Source organism: Aegilops tauschii, chromosome 2, assembly GCF_002575655.3.
Source record: "Aegilops tauschii subsp. strangulata cultivar AL8/78 chromosome 2, Aet v6.0, whole genome shotgun sequence".
Lineage (NCBI taxonomy): Eukaryota > Viridiplantae > Streptophyta > Magnoliopsida > Poales > Poaceae > Aegilops > Aegilops tauschii.
The window spans coordinates 596692034-596694229 of record NC_053036.3 but is presented as its reverse complement, the minus strand read 5'-3'; the positions used below and the strand labels follow the sequence as shown (position 1 = coordinate 596694229).

At 57.2% G+C, this 2196-nt stretch overlaps 1 protein-coding gene across 1 annotated transcript; it reads right to left on the bottom strand.

Moving 5' to 3' along the window:
- Nucleotides 1-850: 850 nt before the first annotated feature.
- Nucleotides 851-1934, bottom strand: LOC109770074 (RING-H2 finger protein ATL43). The gene has a single exon (XM_020328776.3). The coding sequence runs from the start codon at nucleotides 1816-1818 to the stop codon at nucleotides 1225-1227; it is 594 nt and encodes a 197-aa protein (XP_020184365.1). The 5' UTR covers nucleotides 1819-1934; the 3' UTR covers nucleotides 851-1224.
- Between the last annotated feature and the right edge of the window lie 262 nt (nucleotides 1935-2196).

Sequence of the window (2196 nt, the reverse complement as noted above, 5' to 3'; positions counted from 1 at the left end):
AGCGTAGACCGGAAGGATCCAACCTAAAGACATACGAACGTAGACGAACGATCAGATCCGAGCAGGTTCACCAAAGACAGATTCACCGAAGACACACCTACACACGCCCGCCGACGATGCTAGACGCAGCACTAGGACGGGGGCTAGGCGGGGAGAAATTTATTCCATCTTCAGGGAGTTGCCGCCCTCTCGTCTTCCTGAACAGGACAGAAACCCTAATAAAACTCAAAGAAACTTCTAAAAACGAAAACCCTCCTTCCGGCAAGGGCCGGGATCCACCGCGCCCCCATGGCCCTAAGGCCATCGGAGACAAGGCGGACCAGCGGCGACGTCAGTGAGAGGCAGAGAAACCCCGATCTCCTTTTTGGGAGGAGGTGGCGGCTGCGTCCGAAATCACTTACCCGATGACTATCCTCGTGGGTTTTTTAGCTTCGTAGCATTTAGAGGTAATAAATCTGATTTATTTTTTTCTAAGCTCTTTATTTGCACCAATTATTGTTACTAACCAACGTGGACATTGCGAACCAACCTGTGGTTGGATGGTTAGGTGCACAGTGGTATCCCCAACCCATCAGGGTTCAAGTCCTGGTGCTTGTATTTATCCTGAATTTATTTCAAGAATTCCGTCGATGCGTGTTCAGTGGGAGGAGACGCTCTCATCGACTATGAGGCGCCTGCGATGACTTCGTAAAATCTATATGCCGAGTCGGTCTCTCGGAGATGCTCATACGGATAAGGTGTGTGTGTGTGTGTATATATATATATATATATATATATATATATATATATATGTGAGCGTTTTCGTCTATACTGTGCTAAACAAAACCTACGTGGACAGGGTTCCGGTATGTCACGTGACAACTCCAAAACTATATATACACACGTGTTGTACACTTTACATACGGACGGTGAATGCCCGCCTAGTATAGCTATCAAAAAGCGCGCTCCCTCCGGCCGGCCGGCGACATTCCGCGCGTGCAACGAAGCAAGATCATGAACGAATGACGGCCGTCAGCTAGGCTGCACAGTGACGGCAACCGAACCCTCGTGGCCAACCACCGTCCCTCGGCCAGTCACGCCGGTCGGTGCACCACAATCTGCAGCTCAGCCTCACCGGCGTCGAGCTCGGGGGTCACGGCGAAGGCATCCTCCTTGCCGTGCCGTGCGAGCTCTCATGCATGCTGACCCGGAAATGCATCCGTCGAATGCCGCTCCCTCGGTTCGTCACGCCGGTCGGCGCACAACGATCTGCATCTCCGCCTCGCGGGCCGGATACCACTCCGCGTCACCGTGATCCACGCCGGCCTCCAGCTTGGGGATCACGGCGAACGCGTCCTCCTTGCCGACGCGGCGGCGGCAGACGGGGCACGTCGAGTGCGCCTCCAGCCACGTGTCGACACAGCCCGCGTGGAACGCGTGGCGGCACTTGGGCAGCACCCGGAGCAGCTCGTCGGCCGCCGCGTCGAACGCGCCCAGGCACACCGCGCACTCCGGCTGCGCGGCCGCCGCGGCGCCGCCCATGTCCCCGAACCTGACCACCGGGAGCGCGTCGACGACCGAGAGGCTCAGGCCGGAGCGGCACCGGTCGCACGTCGACGACGCCCGGAACCCGAGGCCCAGGCGGCCGGCCGCGCCGCGGGCACCGCGTTGCCTGCAGTGCTTGGCGTAGATGAGGAAGAGGAAGAGCCCCAGGAGGACGCCCGTGAGCACGCCCACGAGGACGGACACGTCCGTGCCCGGCGGCGGCGGCAGCGGGGGCGGCACGCCCAACACGTCGGCGGCCGGCGTGGAGGACGCCGACGACGGCATCGCCATCATCTCGTGTCGGTCATGGCCGGCGCGCCCAAGTCAAACCATTCGAGGGAAAAGGAAAAGGTTGTTGCCTGGCACGGCGTACGAGTGGTGCAGGGCGTGCGAGCTGGTGGCGCGAGGGAGGCCAGCCGGCGCCTTAAAAATAGAGGAAAGCTATCTTTGATCCGTAGCTAATTTTCGGTACTTCCTTTCGGGAATTGGATTGTGAAATGGTGTGATCAAATGGTTGTATCGTCTATCTACCACGCTAATTTCCCAATAATAATACAACTCATTATTCATGCATCGAAACCACCCGATGTGACACTGCAACGTCGAGCAACTGTACTATAATAATGACAAACGAATCAACTGATAGAGATGTAACGAAACAGTGTTGACAGA